At 48.5% G+C, this 25,105-nt stretch overlaps 2 protein-coding genes across 4 annotated transcripts in view; one reads left to right on the plus strand and one right to left on the minus strand.

Annotated features, from left to right (window-relative positions):
• LOC119842446 (C-type lectin domain family 2 member D-like) lies at nt 1-15,447 on the minus strand. Its single transcript, XM_038370561.2, has 6 exons — nt 15,162-15,447; nt 12,504-12,672; nt 5,375-5,470; nt 3,307-3,494; nt 2,984-3,087; nt 1-1,706 (listed from the first exon to the last, which is right to left on the minus strand). The coding sequence occupies exons 2-6, from the start codon at nt 12,589-12,591 to the stop codon at nt 1,643-1,645; spliced, it is 540 nt and encodes a 179-aa protein (XP_038226489.1). The 5' UTR covers nt 12,592-12,672; nt 15,162-15,447; the 3' UTR covers nt 1-1,642.
• Nucleotides 14,790-25,105, plus strand: part of LOC119842444 (early activation antigen CD69-like) — a 23,518-nt gene continuing 13,202 nt past the window's right edge. The window contains exons 1-2 of one of the 3 annotated variants that reach the window (XM_038370554.2): nt 14,790-14,903; nt 15,581-15,709. The gene's annotated coding sequence lies outside the window, so the exon portion shown is untranslated. The remainder of the gene's footprint in view (nt 14,904-15,580; nt 15,710-25,105) is intronic. The other 2 variants (XM_038370557.1, XM_043497141.1) reach the window with 2 other exon arrangements.

Below are 25,105 nucleotides of genomic sequence, written 5' to 3' on the forward strand. Positions count from 1 at the left end.
GACCCAGCAATGAGGTCATTTATTTACACAAAGTGCAAAAGAGTACAAAAATGTATTTACAGAAAAAGGTTTAAGTAGCAACTGTACTCTTATTCACAAGTGTTTCTCAAGTACACAGCATACTGTAGCCTATTAGTGGGTTCACTGAGCCAGGGTGAAATAGGGAGAATCCCCCAAAGTCTCTCCCAAGTTAGGCAGCTTGTGGGAGGCTCGCTGGGATGACGGATGGTGAAATTAAGCCCTGACTCTTGCCTTTTCACAGTTTGGTCTCGGCATTATTGCAACACCCTGGGGCCTGATTCCCTAAATTTCCTTAAACAGCTACTTTACACCACTGCAGAATGGGTGTAAGACTGGGTTTGCACCTAAAAATCAGATCGACCGAGCTGCATTGCTCAGGGCTGGGAAAAATTTCACAGCCTGTGCACCGTAGTACGGTCGACTGTAGATGTAGCTTGACAGAAGAATTCTCTCAGAGAGGTCGATCAAGTACACCTGCGGCAAAATTCCTTCTGTCGCTGTCACTGAGTCTCAAACTTCTGAGAGAGACAAGGTGGGGAAGGTAATATCTTTTATCCTGGGCCCAACACAGCTACAACACGCAACAAGGGAAGATATCGAATTTTGCCGCCTCTATGGAAATTCCACAATATGAAGAAAAAGGAAGCAAAGCTTAAAGAAGTTAATGGGCGACAGGGGACGGATCACTTGATAATTGCCTGTTCTGTTCTTTCCCTCTGAAGCACCTGACATTGGCCACTGTCAGAAAACAGGACACTGGGCTAGATGGACGTTTGGTCTGACCCAGTATGGCTGTTCTTATATTCTAAGTTGGTCCAATAAAAGACATTACCTCCAGGTTCTAAGACATTTGGATGGGAGTTTCAAAAGCATCTGTCTAAAGGCTTTTAAATGACTGGATAACCCTTTTGGGAACGAATTCCTACTGAGGTTAATCAGCCCATCACCTCTAGAAAGGAGAGATCGGACTCTGCTGTGTAGGATACAAACACATTGAGAAATAAACAGAGAAGGGCTGCATTTAAGCATGCGGCAGTAGGAAGCCCCAGCCATTCTGCTCGGATGCTGTATCCCTTTTCCCCAGCATCCCCTGTTTATGGCTGTGAGGTTCTCTGGGCGAGTCTTACTGAAGTCTGTTTGGACAGCCGCCAGCAAAATGGGGCCCCTGACCTTGACTGGAGCCTCCGGGTGCTACTGTGATGTAAATATCCTCAGAGAAGAGATCAGCAATAAATCATTCAGTGGCATCGTTTGCACCCCGGCCACCAGCACCCAACGTAGCACCGAAGAGTCAGCTCTGCATTGCTCTCCTCCTGGAGCAGCCCTTCGGCAGCAAGGAAATGCTTCATTCAACGGTAGCCCGGAGTCTGGAACTCGCCAGCCATCTTATCAGCGCCCTGCAGGTGGCGCTGTCACGTTACAGCAGCGCAGATGACCGCAGCGGTGACGTGGCTCCTGCCGTTGCAATATATGCAGATAGCGCAGCAGCAAAAGCTGATCTGAAGTCCGACAAGCCAGTCCCACACACGTCAGGCACCGAACACCGTGGCCCGTCGGCTTTTCCCTAGCCCTTCGTGTACACGTTGTGTTGGGCGCAGATCCAGTTGCGCAGCGTGTGGCATCACGAGGAGCTGACGGCCTTGTCATTCAGATACGCACAGTTGCCGTCGGCTCGAATTTCAAACCTGCAACACATGCACCGCGGGGCCGTGAGTCACAGCGGAGCACGCTGCGTAGCGCAGCAGATGAGAGCAGGCGGCAACGGGGCCTTAATTACCCCGCTCTCCACTGCTCTCCCCCACGCTGCCTGCCTGCTGCATCTGGGCCCAGAATCCCCTTGTGATTTGTTTTAATATCAAATTCAGTTAATTTCATGATGTTCTCTCATGTGAAGCATGCAGCCCTGGGGTTGGTACTGGTTTGTCCCTAATGCAGGCAAAACGTCAGGCTGGATGGGGATCAGACCAAAGGTAGTGTAAGGGACTGTGGAAGACTTTGTTACGGCCTAGCTAGGAAACTTCCGCTTCCTCGAGCCGAAAGGTTACTGTTGGACATAGATAGTTACTGAAGGACACAGCTGCTTTGCATGGCCCTTCGCCAGGTAGCGGAAAAGCCCCCCTTTGGGAAGTACCAAATTCTATATTCATGAACTGTTTTTGTGTAGTGCTTATTAACGCTGACTGTCTGCCCCTCCTTCGGACTCCGTCCAGGCAGAGCTCCGGTGTGCTGAGTTCCCCGCCTCCGTGACTACAACGCTTGGAGTCCCCGTTGCAGGTGGGTCACTAACCTTCAGTAAAGCCAATAACTCACAGCTGTGTGTAAGCCTCGTTTTTCTCACAGTACTCCTGCCGGACCTGTGGTGCTTCGAGCACCTTGGCCCAGAACAGGTAGGATGTTTCCAGCCCACCACGCTATTCAATCTGATTGTACCTTCTGTTGCCCCCAATTCTTGGTCTGTCTTGTCTAGTTAGACTGTGAACTCTTTGGGGCAGAGACTGTCTCGCTGTGTGTCTGTGCAGCGCCCGGCACAACGGGGCCCTGATCTCAGCTGGGGCAAGGACAGTCTCTTGCGGTGTGTCTGTGCAGCACCTGACTCAATGGGGCTCTGATCTCAGCTGGGGACTCTGGGTGCTACCATAATACCAACATCAATACTACTACTACAGCTACTACAAGGTATCTTGGGCCAGATCTGTTACACAGGGGACATCAGCCAATAACGTTGCTACAACAGTACAAACAAACGCCCACGTACAGAAGAGCTAAGATCCCCGCAAAGCCAGCCCCATTAAACAGCGCCCCCCAATCCCGCACCGAATAGGAATTCCAAAATACCATGTCCAGTCTTTTTAATGCCAGAAAAAGATTATCGGTGGTTTTGTCTTCCTACCAATCTTAGACTGGTTCAGATTCAATGCTTATTCGAGTCACATGTGTCTCAACACTTAGAGAGAAGACTCACAGGTTGTTGAATTCTGCACCATTCACCCATCTCCAGGGCTCGCTCTCTTCCCTCCGCAGGCCGATCCAATGCTCGGAAAGGCCTTTATAGCGCAGCATGAAAGCCTTTTTAGAACAGAAAAAGGAAGACGTTATTTCGGGGTGGGTCCCCCTCCCTGTCTCCTGCTGAAGCTGTTCCACGTTGCATAGGACACTTGAACAGTCGCTGGGGCCGAGAGTGTGTGAGACGGACTCTCTAGCCTGGCGGTTGGGTCACTCACCTGGGAAGAGACCCAAGTTCTGGTCCCTGCTCCAGGCCCATTTTATAATCTGGAGGCGTCTCACCTTTTGCTGCAGGGTGTCGATCGTAGCCAGGGAGGCTCTAAAGGAGGAGCAGTTGCTCTGGCTGTAGGTCCAGTTTCCTTTGGCCTCTGAGAAATAGTAACATTTCCCTAGATACCCAACCCAGCCATCAGGGCACCAAGGGACAGCAGGGGAGCCCGGACGGTCAAAACCAAGTTTCAGTGCTACCCCTGGGGGAAAAAGAGAGAAAGTAACAGACACAGGGTGACAGAGACACATCTGTTCCTATGCAATTATATGCAGCAATAAGAATGCCACACAAGCTTTTCCCCTGAGATTAACGCAGCCCATCCTGTGCCCAGCGCTCAGATCTGTATATTTGATTCAGTGGAGACAAGGATTTTACTTTTAAGAAAAAAAGCATCTGGCTAAAAGTCACAGCAGAAGACTATAAGATCAGCCACACTGGGTCAGATTAATGGTCCATCTAGCCCTGTATCCTGTCTTCAGACAGTGGCCAATGGCAGATGCCCCAGAGGGAATGAACAGAACAGGGAATCATCAAATGATCCATCCCCTGTTGTCCAGTCCCCACTTCTGGCAGTTGAATATTTCGGAGCTGCATCCCTGATCATCTTGGCTAATAGCCATTGATGAACCTATCCTCCATGAATTTATCTAATTATTTTTTGAACCCCATTATACTTTTGGCAAGGAGTTCCACAGGTTGACTGTGCATCGTGTGAAGAAATACTTCCTTTTGTTTGTTTTAAGCCTGCTGCCTATTCATTTCATCAGCTTACCCCTCGTTCTCATGTTCTGTGAAGGGGTAAACAATACTTCCCTATTATCTTTCTCCACCCCAGTCATGATTTTACAGACTCCTCTCATATCGCCCCCTTAGTTTTCTATTTTCTAAGTTGAACAGTCCCAGTTATTTTTTATTTCTCCTCGTACGGAAGCTGTTCCATTCCCCTGATCATTTTTGTCACCATTCTCTGCACCTTTTCCAATTCTAATATAGCTGTTTTGAGTTGAGGTGACCAGAACTGAGCGCCATATTCAAGCTGTGGGTGTACCACAGATTTACTTTGTGCCATTTATATTTTCTGTCTTATTATCTAATCTCTTTCCTAACGGTTCCTTGTATTCTGTTAGTTTGTTTGACTGTCGCCGCACATTGAACGGATGTTTTCAGAGAACTAGCCAAGATGACTCCAAGATCTCTTTCTTGAGTGGCAACAGCTAATTTAGACCCATCATTTGGTATGTATAATTGGGACTGATTTTTTTCGAATGTGCATTACTTTGCACTTATCAACATTGTTTAATACATGCAGGTAGCCTGCATTATTAAAAAAAAAAAAAACAAACTCGATAAAGTCCAGCCAGAAGAGGGCACCAGAACCTCATCACAAAACTTTGCACTGACTGGCTCGGAGAAAAGTTTTAACTCAGTGGTGGGCAACCTGCTGCCCATCACAGTAATCTGATTGTGGGCCGCGAGACGTTTTGCTGACGTTGACCGTCCGCAGGCACCGCCCCCACAGTTCCCAGTGGCCGCGGTTCTCTGTTTCTGGCCAATGGGAGCTGCGGGAAGCGGCGCCTGCTGGCGAAGGGGCGCTGGGATGTGCTGGCCACCGCTCCCCACAGATCCCATTGGCCGGGAACAGAGAACCGCAGCCACTGGGAGCTGCGGGGGGCGGTGCCTGCGGACGGTCAACATCAGCAAAATGTCTCATGGCCCGCAATCAGATTACCCTGATGGGTTGCCCACCATTGGTTTAACTCATTCCACCTCTCGTTTAGAAGCCTCTATTGGATATCGCATCAGATAAAAAACGACCAAGTAACAAAACTAAAGAGCTCATGAAATTTTAACCCTTTCAGGGCAGAAAAGGAGGCTTAGAAACTAATGCCCATGAATCATATCACAGAGATGGTTTGAAGGGCGAATGAGGCAGTCATGTTAAGGGCAGTTGGAGCAAGAGTCTTGTATAAATCCACTATGGCCCAACTATCTGAGGCAAGAAGAGAGAAAACCGTGCGATTGCGGCCGCTCCTGGGCCAAATGGAAAACAGAATGGTGCAGGGAGCGCTGAACTCTCACCTGACAAAGCCATGATGACAATGACAGCCGTGGTCAAGAGTATAAAGAGGAATTTACGTGTACAGTGTTTCCAGGGCTTGGCCCAACGCTGACCACCTGAAAGAGAGAAAGCTGTCAGTTCTCCTGGAGGAGGAGCATGTGAGGACCCAGAGTTATTAATACCAGCATGTCAGCTGTCAGATAGGGCATTTAGTTAAATGGCTCCTGCTTTCTCTCCCTTCTGCTCATTGTTCCAGTCCAGGCTCTCTAGCGCTGTGATCCCGAGTATCCCAGGGCTGACTGGCTCCCAACTAACAGGGGAGGGGAATGTGTCTCATTCTGCAGTCTCTTCCCTGCCTATGCCCCCTACCCAGGAGATCAGACTCTCTCTCAGATGTCGAGCCCACAAACCTAGTGGCCCTACATTAAGTCAGGATGCTCTGAGACAAGCCATGGGGGGGGGGGGGGAGAAGAGATGCTGGAAATTTGACTCCCTTAGGAGGAGAAGCAGTATACATTTGGTATTACTGTCCCTAATGAGCAAAGAAATTGCTACAGGATGGAAAATGTTCCCATTCCATATTACAGGGACTGCAGTCATTACAGTCTGATGGACGATGTTGATTTACACCTATCCTGCATTAGAAGGCATTTACACAATAGACCAGAAACACCAGTGCCAAATAGAGAGAGAAAATAACCTCTCATCTCCTCCTTGAGATTCCCTTGTTTCTGCATCTCAGGATTGTACTAGACCTTTTGGCCACAGCATTGCATGGCGAGCTCACATTCAGCTGTTTATCCACCATGACCTCCAAATCTTTTTCGGAGTCCCTGCTTCCCAGGAGAGAGTCCCCCATCCAGTAAGCATGGCCTATGTTCCTTATTCCCAGATGTACATGCTGACACTGTGCTGTGTTCAGACACCTACTGTTTGCTTGCCCCCAGTTTACGAAGCACTCCAGATCTCCCTAAAGGAAGAGGGCAGGTCACTGATTCAGAGTGATCTAGATCATTTGGTAAACAAGGGGAACAAATAATTAATAACTGGCTCTTCAGTCTCGCAGTGAAAGGTAAAATATGATCCAAGGGCTGGGAGCGGACGGTAGACAAAGTCAGGCTGGAAAGAAGGTGTACATTTTTACTAGTGAGAGTAATTAACCATGGGAACAATTTACCAAGGGTCATGGCAGTTTCTCCATCAGTGGCCATTTTTAATTCAAGACTGAACGTTTTTCTAACAGATCTGCTCTAGACATTATTTCGGGGAAGTTCTCGGGCTTATGCTATACAGGCGGTTAGACTAAATGATCACAATGATCTCTTCTGGCCTTCGAATCTATGAACCTGTAAATTTCTCCTCTAAATGACCTTCAGCGCAAGGCACCTAGGTTGCTCTATAGACAGCCATGCATTCAAGGGAGGTGTCAGTTTAAAAAATGTCACCATTTGTCCAAAAATTTTCTGAAGAGACTAGTGCTGCAAGCCAGACCTAAGATTCTTGCAAGCGAAAGACACATGCCTCACAGCCGGGGCTGGCTGGCTCACGCAGCGGTGTGGATACGAACCTGCGTTCCACTATAGCGCGCACCCAACCCTGTCAACTTTGCTGCTGATGTAGCCCAAGTTCACGTGGCCTAGCTTGTGTTCGGACAGTCTGACAAAGCTGTCCCACAATTCCTGGGGTCTGCATGTTCCTGTCCTTCTGTCTCCCATCTTCCCACTTGTCTCCCATGAGCTGGAAGCAACCTGCTGACTCAAATACAGTCGCCCTGGGTTTAACCCTTCGTTTCCACACGGACGACTTGATTAAAAATAGCCAGAGCCTCGCGAACCAGCTGAGCGGCAGCGGAGCAGCGGGGACAGCAGAGCAGCTCATAGCAGGAGTTTGCCTGGGACTGGTAAGTATCCGAGTGTGTGTGTTTGCTTGCTGAGGAAGTATCCGAGCGTGTGTTTGCTGGGAGGGCAGGGAGAGAGCCTGAGTGAGTGTCTGATTGGCTGCTAGCCTGCAGGGGGCGGGCATTAGGGTGTCTGTGTGTTTGCGTCAGGGAAGCCTGGCTGTTTAAAAATAGCCAGAGCCTCGCGAACCAGCTGAGCAGCGGGGACAGCAGAGCAGCTCACAGCAGGAGTTTGCCTGGGAGTTCGCCTGGAGTGAGCCCAGTGAGGCTTACATCTTGCCAACGTCTCTGAGGAAGCTCATAGTAGGTAGGTGATATGGAAGGGTGGGGTTCAGCTGTTGTGACCTGCACTGGATGTGCCATGTTTGTCTTTCTTCCACAGGACAGAAGCGACTTTGTCTGTACAAAGTGCAAGCTGGTCTCCATATTGGAAGAAAAGATTGAAGGTCTGGAGCAACAGGTAACGACCCTGCGTTGTATACGAGAGACTGAGGATTTTCTGGACCAAACTCAGGATAGCCTTCTAGGGGCACAAAGCTCTAAAGATATAGAGCAGGTTGCACAGAGGAGCCAAGAGGCCAGTGAAGAAGCTTGGCAACATGTGACCTCCAGAAGAGGTAAGCGGAATGTCCGGGTTCCAGTAACACAGACACAGGTAACTAACCGCTTTCATGTTCTCTCCACAGGTACCAATGCGGAGAGTGGACCAGATGATATGTCTGGGGGGAGAAAGCAGAAGGAGACTCCGCTGGTTGGGAGGCATGAGATGCGATGTCCTGAGGTTGGGGGTTCCACGACCACCACTCCCAAGAGGAGAAGGCGGGTGGTGGTGGTCGGGGACTCTCTCCTCCGGGGGACTGAGTCATCTATCTGCCGCCCTGACCGGGAAAACCGAGAAGTCTGCTGCTTGCCAGGGGCTAAGATTCGTGATGTGACGGAGAGACTGCCGAGACTCATCAAGCCCTCGGATCGCTACCCCTTCCTGCTTCTCCACGTGGGCACCAATGATACTGCCAAGAATGACCTTGAGCGGATCACTGCGGACTACGTGGCTCTGGGAAGAAGGATAAAGGAGTTGGAGGCGCAAGTGGTGTTCTCGTCCATCCTCCCCGTGGAAGGAAAAGGCCTGGGTAGGGACCGTCGAATCGTGGAGGTCAACGAATGGCTACGCAGCTGGTGTCGGAGAGAAGGCTTTGGATTCTTTGACCATGGGATGGTGTTCCATGAAGGAGGAGTGCTGGGCAGAGACGGGCTCCATCTTACGAAGAGAGGGAAGAACATCTTTGCCAGCAGGCTGGCTAACCTAGTGAGGAGGGCTTTAAACTAGGTTCACCGGGGGAAGGAGACCAAAGCCCTGAGGTAAGTGGGAAAGCGGGATACCGGGAGGAAGCACAGGCAGGAATGTCTGAGAGGGGAGGGCTCCTGCCTCATACTGGGAATGAGGGGCGATCAACAGGTTATCTCAAGTGCTTATATACAAATGCACAAAGCCTTGGAAACAAGCAGGGAGAACTGGAGGTCCTGGTGATGTCAAGGAATTATGACGTGATTGGAATAACAGAGACTTGGTGGGATAACTCACATGACTGGAGTACAGTCATGGATGGTTATAAACTGTTCAGGAAGGACAGGCAGGGCAGAAAAGGTGGGGGAGTAGCACTGTATGTAAGGGAGCAGTATGACTGCTCAGAGCTCCGGTACGAAACTGTGGAAAAACCTGAGTGTCTCTGGATTAAGTTTAGAAGTGTGTGCAACAAGAGTGATGTCATGGTGGGAGTCTGCTATAGACCACCGGACCAGGGGGATGAGGTGGATGAGGCTTTCTTCCGGCAACTCACGGAAGCTACTAGATCGCATGCCCTGATTCTCATGGGTGACTTTAATTTTCCTGATATCTGCTGGGAGAGCAATACAGCGGTGCATAGACAATCCAGGAAGTTTTTGGAAAGCGTAGGGGACAATTTCCTGGTGCAAGTGCTAGTGGAGCCAACTAGGGGGAGCGCTTTTCTTGACCTGCTGCTCACAAACCGGGTAGAATTAGTGGGGGAAGCAAAAGTGGATGGGAATCTGGGAGGCAGTGACCATGAGTTGGTTGAGTTCAGGATCCTGACGCAGGGAAGAAAGGTAAGCAGCAGGATACGGACCCTGGACTTCAGGAAAGCAGACTTTGACTCCCTCAGGGAACAGATGGCCAGGATCCCCTGGGGGACTAACATGAAAGGGAAGGGAGTCCAGGAGAGCTGGCTGTATTTCAAGGAATCCCTGTTGAGGTTACAGGGACAAACCATCCCGATGAGTCGAAAGAATAGTAAATATGGCAGGCGACCAGCTTGGCTTAATGGTGAAATCTTAGCGGATCTTAAACATAAAAAAGAAGCTTACAAGAAGTGGAAGGTTGGACATATGACCAGGGAAGAGTATAAAAATATTGCTCGGGCATGTAGGAAAGATATCAGGAGGGCCAAATCGCACCTGGAGCTGCAGCTAGCAAGAGATGTCAAGAGTAACAAGAAGGGTTTCTTCAGGTATGTTGGCAACAAGAAGAAAGCCAAGGAAAGTGTGGGCCCCTTACTGAATGAGGGAGGCAAGCTAGTGACAGAGGATGTGGAAAAAGCTAATGTACTCAATGCTTTTTTTGCCTCTGTTTTCACTAACAAGGTCAGCTCCCAGACTGCTGTGCTGGGCATCACAAAATGGGGAAGAGATGGCCAGCCCTCTGTAGAGATAGAGGTGGTTAGGGACTATTTAGAAAAGCTGGACGTGCACAAGTCCATGGGGCCGGACGAATTGCATCCGAGAGTGCTGAGGGAATTGGCGGCTGTGATTGCAGAGCCCTTGGCCATTATCTTTGAAAACTCGTGGCGAATGGGGGAAGTCCCGGATGACTGGAAAAAGGCTAATGTAGTGCCCATCTTTAAAAAAGGGAAGAAGGAGGATCCTGGGAACTACAGGCCGGTCAGCCTCACCTCAGTCCCTGGAAAAATCATGGAGCAGGTCCTCAAAGAATCAATCCTGAAGCACTTAGAGGAGAGGAAAGTGATCAGGAACAGTCAGCATGGATTCACCAAGGGAAGGTCATGCCTGACTAATCTAATCGCCTTTTATGATGAGATTACTGGTTCTGTGGATGAAGGGAAAGCAGTGGATGTATTGTTTCTTGACTTTAGCAAAGCTTTTGACACGGTCTCCCACAGCATTCTTGTCAGCAAGTTAAGGAAGTATGGGCTGGATGAATGCACTATAAGGTGGGTAGAAAGCTGGCTAGATTGTCGGGCTCAACGGGTAGTGATCAATGGCTCCATGTCTAGTTGGCAGCCGGTGTCAAGTGGAGTGCCCCAGGGGTCGGTCCTGGGGCCCGTTTTGTTCAATATCTTCATAAATGATCTGGAGGATGGTGTGGATTCCACTCTCAGCAAATTTGCGGATGATACTAAACTGGGAGGAGTGGTAGATACGCTGGAGGGGAGGGATAGGATACAGAAGGACCTAGACAAATTGGAAGATTGGGCCAAAAGAAATCTAATGAGGTTCAATAAGGATAAGTGCAGGGTCCTGCACTTAGGATGGAAGAATCCAATGCACCGCTACAGACTAGGGACCGAATGGCTCGGCAGCAGTTCTGCGGAAAAGGACCTAGGGGTGACAGTGGACGAGAAGCTGGATATGAGTCAGCAGTGTGCCCTTGTTGCCAAGAAGGCCAATGGCATTTTGGGATGTATAAGTAGGGGCATAGCGAGCAGATCGAGGGACGTGATCGTTCCCCTCTATTCGACACTGGTGAGGCCTCATCTGGAGTACTGTGTCCAGTTTTGGGCCCCACACTACAAGAAGGATGTGGATAAATTGGAAAGAGTACAGCGAAGGGCAACAAAAATGATTAGGGGTCTAGAGCACATGACTTACGAGGAGAGGCTGAGGGAGCTGGGATTGTTTAGTCTGCAGAAGAGAAGAATGAGGGGGATTTGATAGCTGCTTTCAACTACCTGAAAGGGGGTTTCAAAGAGGATGGCTCTAGACTGTTCTCAATGGTAGCAGATGACAGAACGAGGAGTAATGGTCTCAAGTTGCAATGGGGGAGGTTTAGATTGGATATTAGGAAAAACTTTTTCACTAAGAGGGTGGTGAAACACTGGAATGCGTTACCTAGGGAGGTGGTAGAATCTCCTTCCTTAGAGGTTTTTAAGGTCAGGCTTGACAAAGCCCTGGCTAGGATGATTTAACTGGGACTTGGTCCTGCTTTGAGCAGGGGGTTGGACTAGATGACCTTCTGGGGTCCCTTCCAACCCTGATATTCTATGATTCTATGATTTGAAACACAGCTCCGCCTAGTTTGTTAAAAAGGCAGAGAAGATGCCTATCAACCAGCATGTCGCAGGATGGACAGAGACATTTTCCCATAATACACCACGAACCAAGCCCTAGAACAGCTCTAGCTAGCCGGGCACTAGGAACCCTGGGACGCGCGCCCAGAAGCCACCGTGTCTGACAGGCATCAGTGCATCCCCAGTATGGATGCAGCTGCCAGGATATACTGCAGGTATGAGGTGTGCATACCGATGCAGTACGGATGCTCACAGGCGAGTTGGAAAGCACAGGCTTGCATGCCCGAGTACACAGACCCGGGTACCCTATGCAGTAGAGACATCCCCTAAATGAACCAAATTCCTCTTTTGTATGTGCAAATGCAGAATACTGGGCTCGCAATGCCTTGGGTGGATTAACCACACCCACTTCCGTCTTTGGCCGTAAAGAGGGAAAGGAGAGGGCACCAGGGCCAAATCATCGTGTGCAGGTGCAATACATGCTCCAGCCCAGAAATGTACGTGAACCTCCTTAATAACCCACAACATTCCCACAGCTGTGCATAGAGTTGCATGGAACAAAATGAGGTAACAACACATAGGAGAGGGGTTTGGGGTGATCAGATATGCCTGACTGCACATGCAAATCCTCCTTTGAAAAGGCAACCTCAGTATTTAAACAAGGTTACGTCTCTCCTGTGTTATGGAGAGTGTGGACAGAGGGGGAAAAAAAAGCAGGTTAACCATGACGTAAAGCCTCTTCTAATCCTGCCACACACCTAGGCTAAAACATGTTTGTCCTGTCCACTGTCAAGAAGAGTTTTGTTATAACACAGAAGAGCCACAACCACGTTTCAGATCTGTGTCTAAACATGGCTATTCTTCCAGTGTCGATGGGTCTTACATTTGTCTCTCCCTCTACCCTGTACCAAGCAGCAAGGCTCTGGTTACCTGGTTTTCCTGCCCTTTCTTGGTCCCCATTGTTATTAAGAGGGTCCTCAGCAGAATGCTCAGGCTCTTGTCTCTGAGTGAGACGCATGGTCTATGAACACTGGGCTCTGCTCAACTCTCTCTCAGGCTGAGGCTGTGTTTAGAAGAGGAACCGCCATCATTTGAAGACCTGAAATCCAAGATTTAAGAGTCAGGACATTTGGGTTTTGTCATTCATTGCCACACAGTGACTAAAACAAACCGCCAGGGCTTTTAGCAGGGGCAAGTCTTACATTGCATTGGCACCTTCAATCTAAAAATATCTTAGAAACATTGATGCACACTATGGACAAGGATTTTTTCAGCCAGTCACTGAATGCAGGCATTCCTGGGGCAGCTGGTTAATGGCACATAGCTACAGGAAAAAAAAAAATCTTATCATAAACTGTTAACTGCCTACATGCACAAGAAACTTCAGTTGGAATTTGAAGGAAGCAGAAAATCATTTACTGTGTTTAAATCTGGTCTGGATCAGGGGCGTAATCAGAATTTTCCTGACAGGGACCTAAGGGTGCTGATTTCAGTGGGGTCATTTCTCTGGGGCAAAGCATGTGATGAGGCGAGGCAGAGTGTGTGTGAGACCCCATCAGCCTTGGGCTCCTCCCAGCCTGGGGTTCTCAGCCGCCCAGCCAGAGGAGGGACCAGAGGCTGCAGCCCCTTGTGGCCAGGGGCTCTGGAGGGGTTGAGCCCCAACCAGCCCTGGGCAGGCCTGGTTGCACCCCGGCTCTGGATGCTACTTTAACAGTAGCTTGGGGAGTTTATGTCTTGCATGTAACCCAGTGGTCTCCCTCTCACAGCTCCCACACTGTTTTGACAGCATCCCGGCTGCCTGCCACCTACCACGATTAGAGCTAAGACAGTGAACTAGTGTCACAGCTGCCACCTCCAGAATAAGGCCGCGTAGAATCATAGAATATCAGGGTTGGAAGGGACCTCAGGAGGTCATCTAGTCCAACCCCCTGCTCAAAGCAGGATCAATCCCCAACTAAATCATCCCAGCCAGGGCTTTGTCAAGCCTGACCTTAAAAACCACTAAGGAAGGAGATTCCACCACCTCCATAGGTAACGCATTCCAGTTCTTCACCACCCTCCTAGTGAAACAGTTTTTCTTAATATCCAACCTAAACCTCCCCCACTGCAACTTGAGACATTACTCCTCGTTCTGTATACATTAGAGACAATTGCACTAGTGTAGCTACGCTTGCAAACCCCTAAGAAACCTGCTGCACTGGTGCAATTTACAGCACTATCTTACCAGGGAAAGGCCTTGTCCGCATTCAGCATCGCACAATACAAATTATTACAATTCAGTTAAACCCATGGTGCTTTAAAGTCAAACAGCTGCCCACAAAAGGCTCTGCACTGGTTTATTTGATGGCTGGTCCATGATTTAGGCTCTTAGGCTGTTGTTATACAAGTAATCAGAGCTGACTGAAAACTTTCCGACAGATGAATTTTCCATCAGATAATATTGATTTGTCAAAATCAAAATGTGCTGCAGGACCATTTTGTTTAGGAAAAAAAAACCCAAAATTTTGTTTAGGGAAAAAAATCAAAATGATTCTTTGGGATGAGGTCATGTTTTTGTTTCAATTTTTAATTGTGAAATAATGTTTTTGTTTCAAAATTTCAGATTTTACACTACATACATTACACTATAAATTAAAAGTTGAAACCGAAACATTTCTATTACACTTGCTAACCATCACTCCTACAAGGGAGGCACATGCCACCCGCCCGCTGCTCATGGAGACAGGTGTCTCACAAACCGGGAGACTCTCCCAAGCGGTCTTCTCCTTGTGTTATCATTGACCGGGATCCCACTGCGCTAGGCGCTGTACAAACACAGAAGAAAGAAGACAGCCCCTACCGCAAAGAGTTTGCAACCTAAGCCTTGGGGGGGGGGGGGACAACCGCCCCCCCCAAAACATCCCAAACCAAGCTAGCGACCCCAACGTAACACGCGGAGCGTTTGGGGGCTCCTCCACTGAGGCCCATTAGCAGCCCCCCCCCACGCTTAGACTCCCCCAGTAGCAACCCCCCCCATTGACCCTCTCCACTTAGGATTCCCCCATGGACCCCCCCCGTTAACCTCCTCCACTTCAGAGTCCCCCATGATGAGCCCCCCCCCCATGAGCAGCCTCCACAGTTGATCCTCCCCGCCCTTTATGGGGCGCCCCCAAGCCGATTCGAAGGGGCAGTGGGGGGGGGGAAGGACCTTTCTCCGGCGCATGCGCTGTGGAGGTTCCGCGAAGGGCGAGCGGCGTGTCCCCTCCGGCTCGCCGTACTGGGGGGGGGCGGCGGCGTGTCTTTGTTTTTTTAAGGTCCGGGCTCGCCGCCGCCGCTTCCCTCGTGCCCGAGGTGAGGATCCATCCAGGGGTCTCAGGCTGCGCAGCCCCCCACCCCCACCCCCAGCCGGGTGAGCCCCCCCGGCTGTGCCCCACCCTTAGCGTGACCCCCCTCTCCCAGCGGACGGGGTGTTCCCTGCCCCCCGAAAGCTAGTGCGCACCCCCGTGTTAAGTGTCCCCCCCAGGATGCGGGCGGGGGGCGCCTCGGAGCCGCCCTTGTGCACAGTCCCCCCCCCCCGTAACGCTCCCCCCCCCCCAGGGTACAGCCTACCTCCCAAGTCAGAGCCAGCAGTGGGGCGGGGGGGGAGGGTGGATCCGGGTGTGGCCCCCCCCCCCCCTTCCTCCTAGTCCTGGATCCAGGGGCGGCTCCGTCTCTAGAGGTTCAAAATTAACTTCAGATGCCCCCCCCCTCCCCCCCGGCGCTGGCTGGGCGCGTTGTGTGGGGCTGGCTCCCCCCTGCTCGCCTGCCTGACACGCACTGGCCGCCCCCGCGTGATGCCCCTTCAGCCCTGGGCTCATGCCCGCTGTGGCTTCCGGCCCCTGATTCTCCCCCTAAGACAACAGCGTTTTCTTTTGCTTCTTCTAACAGTTTGACTCTGTGTCGCCAAGGGCACAGAGCAGGATTTGGTTCGGGGGGGGGGGGTGTCAACGGAGGTTTTTCTTTAACACAGTGGCTCTCAACCTTTCCAGGCTACCGTGCCCCCTTTCCGGATGAAGCTGATTTGTCTTGCCTCCCGTCCGTCCGTCCCTCCCCCCCGCAAGTTTCACCTCTCTGTAAAACGGCTTGCTTACAAAATCGGACATAAAAACGCTGAAGTGGTACCGCCCCTCTTACTGAACAATTGCTGCCTTTTTCATTTTTACCCTATAATTATAAAAAAAAATCAATTGGACGATAAGTATTGTACGTTTCAGTGTATAGCGAACAGAGCGGTATAAACAAGTCATTGCAAACCGAAATTTCATACAGACGCTGACTTCACCCGTGTTTTTATGTAGCCTGTTGTAAAACTAGGCAAATAGCTAGATGAGTGGATGTGCCCCCTGGAAGATCTCTGCCTACCCCCAGGGGTATACGTATCTTGGGTTGAGAACCACTGCTTTAACACAGCTGTGCTGGGTCGTGAATGAAGATGTGTTGTTTATATAATGATGGCGCACAGAGAAAGAATCATAGAACAGGAAGGGACCTCGAGAGGTCATCTAGTCCAGTTCCCTGCACTCAAGGCAGGACTAAGTATTCATCCCTGACAAATGTTTGTCCAATCTTCTCTTAAAAATCCCCAATGATGGAGAGTCCACAAGCTCCTTAGACAATTTATTCCAGTGCTTAACCACTCAGACAGGAAGTTTTCCCTGATGTCCAACCTAAACCTCCCTTGCTGCAATTTAGGCTTGTTGCTTCTTGTCCTATCAGAGGTTAAGAAGAACAATTTTTCTCCCTCCTCGTGTAAGAACCTGTTATGTACTTGAAAAAGTTGTCATGTCCCCTCGCAGTCTTCTCTTCTCCAGACTAAACAAACCCAGTTTTTTCAATCTTCCCTTATAGGTCATGTTTTCTAGACCTTTAATAATTTTGGTTGCTTTTCTCTGGAATTGCTCCAATTTGGCCACATCTTTCCTGAAATGTGGTGCCTGGAACTGGACACAATACTCCAGTTGAGGCCTAATCAGCACGGAGTGGAGTGGGAGAATTACTACTTGTGTCTTGCTTTCAACACTCCTGCTAATACATCCCAGAATGATGTTTGCTTTTTTTTTTTCAACAGCGTTACACTCTTGACTCCTGTTTAGTTTGTGATCCACTATGATCCTCAGATCCCTTTCCTCAGTACTCCTTTCTAGGCAGTCATTTCCCATTTTGTACGTGTGCAACTGATTGTTCCTTCCTTAGTGGAGTACTTTGCATTTGTCCTTATTGAATTTCATCCCATTTACTTCAGACCGTTTGTCCAGTTTATTTTGCATTTTAATCCTAACCTCCAAAGAACTTGCAACCCCTCCCAGGGTGGTATCATCTGCAAACTTTATAAGTGAAAAGAAAAGGAGGACTTGTGGCACCTTAGAGACTAACAAATTTATTAGAGCATAAGCTTTCTTGAGCTACAGCTCACTTCATCGGATGCATTTGGTGGAAAAAACAGAGGGGAGATTTATATACACACACAGAACATGAAACAATGGGTTTATCGTACGCACTGTAAGGAGAGTGATCACTTAAGATAAGCCATCACCAGCAGCGGGGGGGGGGGGGGGGGGGGGGGAGGAGGAGGAGGAGGAAAAGCTTTCATGCTGACAAGCAAGGTAGGCTATTTCCAGCAGTTAACAAGAATATCTGAGGAACAGTGGGGGGTGGGGTGGGAGGGAGAAATACCATGGGGAAAGAGTTTTACTTTGTGTAATGACTCATCCATTCCCAGTCTCTATTCAAGCCTAAGTTAATTGTATCCAGTCTGCAAATTAATTCCAATTCAGCAGTCTCTCGCTGGAGTCTGTTTTTGAAGCTTTTTTGTTGAAGTATAGCCACTCTTAGGTCTGTGATCGAGTGACCAGAGAGATTGAAGTGTTCTCCAACTGGTTTTTGAACGTTATAATTCTTGACGTCTGATTTGTGTCCATTCATTCTTTTACGTAGAGACTGTCCAGTTTGACCAATGTACATGGCAGAGGGGCATTGCTGGCACGTGATGGCATATATCACATTGGTAGATGCGCAGGTGAATGAGCCTCTGAAAGTGTGGCTGATGTGATTAGGCCCTATGATGGTGTCCCCTGAATAGATATGTGGACAGAGTTGTCAGCGGGCTTTGTTGCAAGGATAGGTTCCTGGGTTAGTGGCTCTGTTGTGTGGTGTGTGGTTGCTGGTGAGTATTTGCTTCAGATTGGGGAGCTGTCTGTAAGCAAGGACGGGCCTGTCTCCCAAGATCTGTGAGAGTGATGGGTCGTCCTTCAGGATAGGTTGTATAACATTCAAAAACCAGTTGGAGAAAAGCCCTCCTCACTAAGTTAACCAGTTTGTAGCCAAATAGGCTCTTCCCCTTCCTTGATAGGTGGAACCCATCTCTGCTTAGCAGTCCTTCTTCCTGGAACAGCATCCCGTGATGAAGGAAGCTGAAGCCCTCCTTTCAACACCATCCTCACAGCCAGATATTCACCTCTAGGATGCATCTGTCTCTGCCAAGGCCCCTACCCTTGACTGGAAGGACTGACGAGAGCACCACCTGTGCTCCCAACTCACTCACCCTTACTCCCAGAGCCCTGTTGTCACTTCTGATCTGCTGAGGGTCGTACCTCAGATACCCCAACTGAGCTCGGGGTCTCCCGTGTGCTGTGCAATTTACAAATACCTAGTGGCTATTAAAGTTCAAAAACAATTTAGTTAGTGCAGAGTTCATAGATACTAAGGTCAGAAGGGACCATTCTGATCATCTAGTCCGACCTCCTGCACAGCGCAGGCCACAGAATCTCACCCACCCACTCCTATGAAAAACCTCACCTATGTCTGAGCTATTGAAGTCCTTAAATCATGGTTTAAAAAGACTTCAAGGAGCAGAGAAGCCTCCCTCAAGTCAACTATGCCCCATGCTACAGAGAAAGGCGAAAAACCTCCAGGGCCTCTCCAATCTGCCCTGGAGGAAAATTCCTTCCTGACCCTAAATATGGCAATCAGCTAAACCCTGAGCATATGGGCAAGACTCACCAGCCAGATACTAGAGAAAATTCTTTCCTGGGTAACTCAGATCCCATCCATCTAATATCCCATCTCAGGGGATTAGTCCTATTTACCCTGAATATTTCAAGATCAATTACTTACCAAAATCCCATTATCCCATCATACCATATCCTCCATAAACTTATCAAGTAGAATCTTAACACCAGATAGATCTTTTGCCCCCACTGCTTCCCTTGGAAGGCTATTCCAAAACTTCACTCCTCTGATGGTTAAAAACCTTCGTCTAATTTCAAGTCTAAACTTCTGGTGGCCAGTTTATACCCATTTGTTCTTGTGTCCACATTGGTGCTGAGCTGAAATAATTCCTCGCCCTCTCCTGTATTTATGCCTCTGATATATTAATAGAGAGCAATCATATCTCCCCTCAACCTTCTTTTAGTTAGGCTAAACAAGCCAAGCTCCTTAAGTCTCCTTTCATAAGACAAGTTTTCCATTCCTCGGATCATCCTAGTAGCCCTTCTCTGTACCTGCTCCAGTTTGAATTCATCCTTTTTAAACATGGGAGACCAGAACTGCACACAGTATTCTAGGTGAGGTCTCACCAGTGCATTGTATAATGGTACTAAAACCTCCTTATCCCTACTGGAAATGCCTCTCCTGATGCATCCCAAAACCGCATTAGCTTTTTTCACAGCCACATCACATTGGCAGCTCATAGTCATCCTATGATCAACCAATACTCCAAGGTCCTTGTCCTCTTCCGTTACTTCTAATTGATGCGTCCCCAACTTATAGCTAAAATTCTTGTTATTAATCCCTAAATGCATAACCTTACACTTCTCACTATTAAATTTCATCCTATTACTATTACTCCAGTTTACAAGGTCATCCAGATCCTCCTGTATAATATCCCGATCCTTCTCCGAATTGGCAATACCTCCCAGCTTTGTATCATCTGCAAACTTTATTAGCACACTCCCACTTTTTGTGCCAAGGTCAGTAATAAAAATTAAATAAGATTGGTCCCAAAACCGATCCCTGAGGAACTCCACTGGTAACCTCCCTCCAACCTGACAGTTCGCCTTTCAGTAGGACCCTTTGCAGTCTCCCCTTTAACCAATTCCTTATCCACCTTTTGATGTTCATATTGATCCCCATCTTCTCCAATTTAACTAATAATTCCCTCTGTGGCACGGTATCAAATGCCTTACTGAAATCTAGGTAAATAGATCCACTGCATTTCCTTTATCTAAAAAATCTGTTACTTTTTCAAAAAAGGAGATTAGGTTGGTTTGGCACGATCTACCTTTTGTAAAACCATGTTGTATTTTGTCCCATTTACCATTGACTTCAATGTCCTTAACTAATTTCTCCTTCAGAATTTTTTCCAGGACCTTGCATACTACAGATGTCAAACTAACTGGCCTGTAGTTACCCGGATCACTTTTTTTCCCCCTTTCTTAAAAATAGGAACTATATTAGCAATTCTCCAATCATTCGGTACTACTCCTGAGTTTACAGATTCATTAAAAATTCTTGCTAATGGGCTTGCAATTTCAGGTGCCAATTCCTTTAATATTCTTGGATGAAGATTATCTGGGCCCCCCCGATTTAGTCCCATTAAGCTGTTTCAGTTTTGCTTCTACCTCAGATATGGTAATATCTACCTCCATATCCTCATTCCCATTTGTCATGCTACCATTATCCCTAAGATCCTCTTTAGCCTTATTAAAGACTGAGGCAAAGTATTTGTTTAGATATTGGGCCATGCCTAGATTATCTTTAACCTCCACTCCATCCTCAGTGTTAAGCGGCCCCACTTCTTCTTTCTTAGTTTTCTTCTTATTTATATGGCTATAGAACCTTTTACTATTGGTTTTAATTCCCTTTGCAAGGTCCAACTCTACTCGGCTTTTAGCCTGTCTCACTTTATCCCTACATGTTCTGACCTCAATTAGGTAGCTTTCCTTGCTGATCCTTCCCATCTTCCACTCCCTGTATGCTTTCTGCTTCTTCTTAATCACCTCTCTAAGATGCTTGCTCATCCAGCTTGGTCTACAACTCCTTCCTATGAATTTTTTCCCCTTCCTTGGGATACAGGCTTCCGATAGCTTCTGCAGCTTTGATTTAAGTAATCCCAGGCCTCCTCTACCTTTAGATCCATAAATTCTTCACTCCAATCCACTTCCCTAACTAATTTCCTTAATTTTTGAAAGTCAGCCCTTTTGAAATCAAAAACCCTAGTTGCAGATTTATTTTTGTTAATCCTTCCATTTAGTTTGAACTGAATTAGCTCATGATCACTTGAGCCAAGATTGTCCCCTACCACCATTTCTTCTATGAGGTCCTCGCTACTCACCAAAATTAAATCTAAAATGGCATCCCTTCTAGTCGGTTCAGCAACTACTTGATGAAGGAATCCATCAGCTATCGCATCTAGGAAAATCTGAGCCCTATTATTATTACTAGCACTGGTCCTCCAGTCAATATCTGGGAAGTTAAAGTCTCCCATGATCACGCAGTTTCCATTAGCATTTACTTTATTAAAGACATTAAAAAGGGCTCTATCCATATCCAGATTAGATCCCAGAGGTCTATAGCACACCCCAAGCACTATCGTAGGAGAAGCTTTACTAGTTTTTTTCCCCAGTGTAATTTTTGCCCAGACGGACTCTGTTTTATCCATTGCATCGCTTCTTATTTCTTTACATTCTACCTCATCATTGATATACAATGCTACTCCACCCCCTTTACCTTTGTTTCTGTCTTTCCTAAACAGCACATACCCTTCAATACCTGTAGTCCAGTCATGACTACTATTCCACCGTGTTTCTGTTATCCCTATAATATCTGGTTTCACTTCCTGCACCAGTAGCTCTAGTTCCTCCATTTTGTTACCTAGGCTCCTCGCATTGGTGTACAAACATCTTAATTTTTGCTGTTTGGCCTCGCTCACATTTTGTACCCTGTTAGGCACAGTCATTCTACAGCCAGTATAACCTATTAGACTAGTATCCACACCGCCCTCGCTCCTTATATACATTCTCCTACCCACGGCTGTATCCTTTCTTACTTAGTCGTCTTCTCTCTCAATGCTAAAATCTGGCATGGAGATTTCCTGGACATCTCCCAACCATCTCCCCCTAATTCCTAGTTTAAAGCTCTCTTTATCAGTTGTGCCAGCCTCGATCCTAGAAGTCTATTTCCTTCCTTACATAGATGAAGTCCATCCCGAGAGAACTGTCCTCTGTCCGTGAATGCCTCCCAGTGGCCATACATCCCAAATCCCTCCTTATAGCACCACTGCCTAAGCCATCTGTTGACAGTCATAATCTTCTCACACCTTTGTTGCCCTTCTCTAGGAACAGGAAGGATCCTGCTAAAGATCACCTGAGCCTCAATTTCCTTAAGCATCTTCCCCAGCCTAGCATAGTCTCCCTTAATACTTTCCAGTGAGAATCTAGCCGTATCATTTGTTCCCACATGAAGGATAATTAGTGGATTCTTTCCTGCTCCCTTTAGGGTCCTTTTCAACCTCAGGTCTTCATCCCGTATCTTAGCACCCAGAAGACAGCACACCCTTCTATTCTCTGGATGAGCTCTAGTTACAGGCCTGTCTATTCTTCTCAATAAAGAGTCCCCGATCACATAGACCTGCCTTTTCCTGGTGACGGTGCTATTCTCCAGTCTCTCCCCTGTTCCCTCTGGCTGCAAGTTCTTTCCATTCCTATTTTCCCTTATAATCCTCTTCATCCCATCCTGTATCCTCCTGGGGCTCATATTTGGTGTAGTCTCCCTTGACTCTTCCGCTTTTCCTATAGGACTAGCCTCTCTTCTCTTCTTCCTTGCCCTTCCACCTTCAACAAGTACCTGCTGAGCCCCTTCTTCATTTTCCAACTCTGCAACCTATTCCTAAGCTCTATTTCTCCTTCACTAGCCCATCTTTTCCTCTCCCTGGTTCTTTTAGTCACATGCTTCCACTGACCACTTTCCTCACCCCATCTCCCCTCAAAATTCCCCAGCCCTGCTTCCATCCGTGAGTCTGAGCATTTCCCTTCAGATACCTCATATCTTTGCTCCATCATCTGCTCAGACCCCTTTCTAAACTCAACAAGACTTTCCACCTGCATCTCCAAACCTCAGATCTTTTCCTCCATCAGCTCTCTCAGACGGCATTTCATGCAGAAAAAACTCTTACCAGTTCCCCCCTCCAGGATCATGTACATACCACAGCTTCCACATCCAGTCATCCTCAATGTGTCTTCCATTACAGGAGTCACTCCCACAGCTGCCTCCGTATCTGTCATCGCCTTCCCTCCTAAATCCTGTTAATCTGGGAAACACAAGCTACACCAAAAAGACCCCCCCCCCAGCAAAAGCAAACCCCAAACAAGCACCGCAATTCAAACTCCCCTGTTTACAGCTCTGTTTACTAGCTCCTGTGCCACTGCCTGACTGGCTGGCTACCTTTATAGGACCTCTAGTCAGAAGCCCCACCCCCTAATCAGGCTCAGCTGCTCTCCCAGCACAAAGCCCCTACACACACACAAATACTAAAAATACAAAACCAAGTACAACTACCTTCTCCAACAGAACTCCCACTCAAACTCCAGAGTTGAAGCTCTCGGCTGCCTTCCCAGAACATCAAGTTCTGCAGAACTCCGACTTGTGAAAACCAAGAAATGCAGCATTAAGATACACGTTTGAGTCCATGGGTGCTTGTGACATGCCCTTTGTTTTAAACCATACGCGCCCACTCCGTGGGTGCTCCAGCCCTGGAGCACTCATGGAGAAAAACTAGCAGGTGCTCAGCACCCACCGACAGTCAAGCTCCTCCTCCCAGCGACTTTTGCCCACCCGCGGCTCCTGCTTGATCAACTCCTCCCACTGCTGCCCACTGCAAACAGCTGTTTTGCAGCATTCAGGAGGCTCCAGGAGGGAGAGAGCGGCGGGAAGAGGCAGAGTGGGGATAGGGGCTTGATAGAAGGGGTGGAGTGGGAGTAGGGCCTGGGGCGGAGGGGGAGGGTCGAGCACCCCCTGGCTAGAGGGGAAGTGGGCGCCTATGTTGTAAATGATCAACATTTCTCACTTAGAAGACAGTACAGTCATTTCAATACTTGGTTTACACCACAAAAGCACCACTAAAAAAGATCAATCACTTCCAGTCAGCCGATTCACAAATCACTAACATGTAGGAAGTCAAAGTGACTCATTTCATAACCAGCCTCTAGTTTGTAAGGAGCATGAAACAGCATGATTTTTTTTAAATTGTTGTTAGCTAACATGGTAAAATCCTATGTGGGCAGTTTGTGGTTTTCACACACATTAACAGCCCGGGAGAAATGTGTGACCAGTTAATGCGTGTGACAACAACTGTCTTGTCCACACTTGGATTTTACCAAATGTTAGCCAACAAGGTGGTAAATCCTTTTTTCTTGGTGAAAACAAGGCCATAGTGTGACATAGAAATGTAGGGCTGAAAGTGACCTTGAGACGTCACCTAGTCCATTCCCCCAGCCTGAGGCAGGACCAGATAAACCTAGACCATCCCTGACAGGTGTTTGTCCAACCTGTTCTTAAAAACCTCCAATGACGGGGTTTCTACAACCTCCATTGGTAACCTGCTCCAGAGATTAACTACGGTAAGTTTTAAGGGTACCATAGGCGCTGACTCTGTGGATGCTCCGGAGCTGGAGCATCCACGGAAAAAAAAAAGTGGGTGCTCAACAGCCACCCACCGATCAGCTGTTTGGTGGATGATGGGAGCTGGGGGGAGGGAGGAAGCGAGGGTGGGGCTAGGGATATAAAAGTCAGCCAGTTAACCGGTAAGCATCAGTCTTATCGGTAAGGTATTCTGGTTAACATTTAAACGCCACTGTGGGATTCCACTGCCAGCCCCATGCCACGGATCCAGGCTTCTGCTCCCCGCCACACCAGGATCCCAGTTGCCAACCCTGCCCCCGGGGTCCCAGTTGCCAGCCCTGCCTCCAGGGCTCTGCACGGGGTGGCAGCTGGGACCCTGGGTGCAGGGCCTGCAATGGCGTCCCCAGCACGGGGCCAGGAGCGAGCGGCATACCCGGGCGCGGAGCAGCAGCAAAGCCCTGGGTGTGGGGGCGGCAGCTGGGACCTCGGGTGCAGAGCCAGCAGCTGAGACCCTGGACGGAGGGCAGCAGCAGAGCCCCGGGTGCACAGGGCGGCAGTGGAGCCTAGTGGTTAAACGTTTAACCGGTACAATTTTACTAGTTTAAACATTTACTTTTTTAAAACACTAATTACATCCCTAGGCAGGGCACACTTGGGGAGGGGGCACAGTGGGGCAGGGAGAGGTGGGGCCTCAGGGGAGGGGCAGAGGCAGAGCGATGGTGGGGCCTTGGGGGAAGGGGTGGAGTGGGAGCAGGGCCTTGGGGCACCCACCAGGAAAGAAGAAAGTCGGCACCTGTGAAGAGTACACCAGGCCTTATTCTGGAATAAGAGTATCCACAACAGAAATTATATCTATATCAGTTTAACTCTACTGATATAACGGAAAAATTTTCTGTGCA

The sequence above is a fragment of the Dermochelys coriacea genome, chromosome 14, assembly GCF_009764565.3.
Source record: "Dermochelys coriacea isolate rDerCor1 chromosome 14, rDerCor1.pri.v4, whole genome shotgun sequence".
In the NCBI taxonomy this organism is placed as follows: domain Eukaryota; kingdom Metazoa; phylum Chordata; order Testudines; family Dermochelyidae; genus Dermochelys; species Dermochelys coriacea.

Bases quoted from the DNA above. Each gene is read 5' to 3' on its own strand.
- LOC119842446 (XM_038370561.2), bottom strand. From the start codon at position 12,591: ATGCGTCTCACTCAGAGACAAGAGCCTGAGCATTCTGCTGAGGACCCT. The intron at 3,088-3,306 runs GTGAGACGCCTC...TGTTCTAAAAAG, and splicing joins TCGACACCCTGCAGCAAAAG to GCTTTCATGCTGCGCTATAA. The intron at 1,707-2,983 runs GTGAGTCTTCTC...CATGTGTTGCAG, and splicing joins GGTGCAGAATTCAACAACCT to GTTTGAAATTCGAGCCGACG.